Source organism: Cryptomeria japonica, chromosome 2 (genome assembly GCF_030272615.1).
Source record: "Cryptomeria japonica chromosome 2, Sugi_1.0, whole genome shotgun sequence".
Taxonomy (NCBI): Eukaryota; Viridiplantae; Streptophyta; class Pinopsida; order Cupressales; family Cupressaceae; genus Cryptomeria; species Cryptomeria japonica.
The window spans coordinates 603,043,787-603,046,736 of NC_081406.1; the positions used below are offsets into that span (position 1 = coordinate 603,043,787).

General features: G+C 33.9%; 1 protein-coding gene across 1 annotated transcript; it reads right to left on the bottom strand.

Annotated features, from left to right (window-relative positions):
- Nucleotides 1-1,035: 1,035 nt before the first annotated feature.
- On the bottom strand, nucleotides 1,036-1,983 carry LOC131062970 (probable 2-oxoglutarate-dependent dioxygenase AOP1.2). Its single transcript, XM_057996717.2, has 2 exons — nucleotides 1,613-1,983; nucleotides 1,036-1,522 (listed from the first exon to the last, which is right to left on the bottom strand). The coding sequence occupies exons 1-2, from the start codon at nucleotides 1,981-1,983 to the stop codon at nucleotides 1,036-1,038; spliced, it is 858 nt and encodes a 285-aa protein (XP_057852700.2).
- Nucleotides 1,984-2,950: the final 967 nt, after the last annotated feature.

The window sequence follows — 2,950 nt, forward strand, 5'->3', positions numbered from 1 at the left end:
AAAATTTCTATCAAGTAAATTATGTTAATCATTCATATGTATTAAAATATGTAGAATAAAATTCTAAAAACTAATTCTATACCAGAACATAAAGAAAATTATTCAAGAGGAAGCCTAACAGGCTCAACCTAAATAAACATTAAATTCATAAACTTATCTTCAAAATAAATGTCGAAATGCTCAACTTAAATATTAAAAAGTAAGTTCATTAATTTTATTTTTAAGAAAGACTAAATGCTCAATTTATCAAAAGGCTAAAATGATTAGGTTAAATAAAGGCTAAATTTGTATAATTATCTTCAAAAGAAAGGTCAAAATGATCAAACTATTTTAAAAGGAATACTAATTGCTCAAGAACTAAGTTTATGAAAGGAAGGCCAAAATCCTCAATTCAAATAATCTAAATAACAAATTAGCTCATAATGTTTTCACGAGGGCTTCACATAGTGAATCTAGACTCTATCAGATGTGTTTGTGTCATACAAAAGCATACACTTATTTTCAAAAAAATATTAACCTAAACTCCTTTTTTGTTACCCACACCCAATACACAGCTTGAATTAAAAACTCCCCTATTTTCATTAGATATTGTATTTTTTCATAGCCCAAATTAAAAACCCCTTTACTTTTCCCAAATAGGCAATAAATTGTTGTCGATTCGATTTTTGAGATATTAAACTCCCAATATAAACATACGTGATATAATATTGCCTAGCTAGTGAAGCCCATGTGAATTTTTTTGGGGAGAGATGGTTGATGTTTGACCCTCTAAACAAGAAGAATGGTAAAGGAAAATTGTGAAGATAAAAGATAAGGTAGTTTGGTGAGTGTATAAATAAATGTACTGACATTGACTCCATCACAAGATAATAGAAACACGTATAACTGGTATGGATTATTAATTACTTATCAATGTTCATTGAGACTCTGCACAAGAACCTTATCAAATAGTTAAATAAAATATCTCTAGTCTATCAATACCCTTGGTTTGTTGGTGAAGTGAAAGGTTCTTAAAGAGTCCACTAGGAATCAAGTCTAATAGAGTGTAAAGCTCCAACATCTAAAAGGTGAATTCAGAAGAATGGATACCCCGCAATCTTGGATTCTTAACAGAACAGGCAAAATATCTCTACTCTTTTTTAATCCAAAATCTATAGAACAAAATGGTTTAATATTTAAGAGATGTATCCATGGAACCTGAAAGCAGTCACCCATCACAGCCACAAAGGAGTTAGAGATGGATTTCACATCAACCCAATTGCCTGCCTTGTTCCAAATCTGGAAGCCGCCACACTCATCTTCATGCAGAATGGTAAGGCTATTCAGATCCGTATGAGGCGAAAGCCCAATCGATTCGTCCAGAAGTTCAGACGTTACATCATACAAATTCATAAGGAAGATCGCCTTTCCATGGTCGAAGTGAGTGGCAAAGTACTCACTCACCCCAAAGCTCGCAAGAATTATTTTGTGAACTTCGTTCAACAGTACCACCATCTTACTTGTGTATTCTTGCATAGTTTCGCTGTTCCAAAGGCAGTAAAAATTGTGAGGAAAATAAAACCTAGAAAAAATAAAAGCCTTACAAAAGAGAAAAAAGAGGCAGAGCTCATACCAGAAGTTTTGATTCCCATGAGGCCACATGAGACGAGAGAAGTCTCTGAGGGTCTCGGAATGAGAAAGCTCTGCGAGGATTATGCCCTCGCTTTCGTAAAAGGGGATCTTAGATATACCGCCCAAGTAACCCGCTAAAGGATTAGAAGACACGTTTTTTCTTTTTGTTTCTGTGGGAAGCTTGAAAACTTCCCGGCATGCCTGGTCTGCTTTGAGGAGAAGGTCTGGTGCAATTCCATGGTTTACAATCCGAAAGCAGCCCAGTTCTTGGCAAGCTTCTTTTATTGTCTGTAAACATTTCTGGTCTCCACAGCGAGAGAGATCCAGAGTGGGAATATCATCAAGATTTGCTTCAGACTCGTAAAATGCCATTGCATGAGCCAAAGCAACATGGCATGCAATAGTTTTTGGTATAGAGCGGCCTACACGACAACAATATGGCGTTGAATCCCTAATCTGAGGGCGGCAGAGGCATTTAGGGTTTTTTTGTAAAGGACAGGTGAGTATTGCTATTGCCGATTGAATTTTCGCACAAAAACAAGGATGGAATTTTGGGAGATTTGTTTGGATTATGAAGTGTTCGGATGTTCCAAGATATAATTGATAATGGTAATAGTTAAAAAGATTAGGACATAGGGATAAGTAGCAGCGTTCTTATATGCGGAATATCATAAGACTTTCGTTTTTAGAAATGTAAAATGGACATTTATCTATCTAGTAGTTGTAAGGGCTAACTTTGTCAACATGTAGGTGTAGTTGTGCAAGATTAGGGGAGAGGGACAAGACCTCTGTTTTTAAGAAATTTAAAATGGACATTTATCTATCTAGTAGTTGTACAAGCTAACTTCATCAACATGTAGCCATAGTCATGCAAGATTAGGGGAGATGGAACAATAGTTGTATGTGCTAACTTTGTCAACATGTAGTGGTAGGTATGCGAGATTAGGGGAGAGGGATCAGTAATGTAAGAAATGTAAACTGAATATTTATCTCTCTACAACTAAAGTTTGTCCCCTCTTGCAATTATTTTTTTAGTTCTAAAAATCAATAATAAAACTTAAATAATTATTTTGATATACATTTTGTTTCTGAAAATCAATAACCAGTATACCTATATTTTAAAAATATAGGTAAAATATGCCGAGAGATATCTTATAATAGAAGAGAATCATATGTAAAATAAATGTTCTTCTAAAATAGTTCATTTCCATGTCAAATTGTTTCAAAAATGTATTTTTGTTCAAGGACATTTTGATGTCATTGTAGATGCCTCTTGACATAATTAAGATTAAATAATTATTCCCATACATTTAATTTCTAAAGTTGACAATAAAAATTA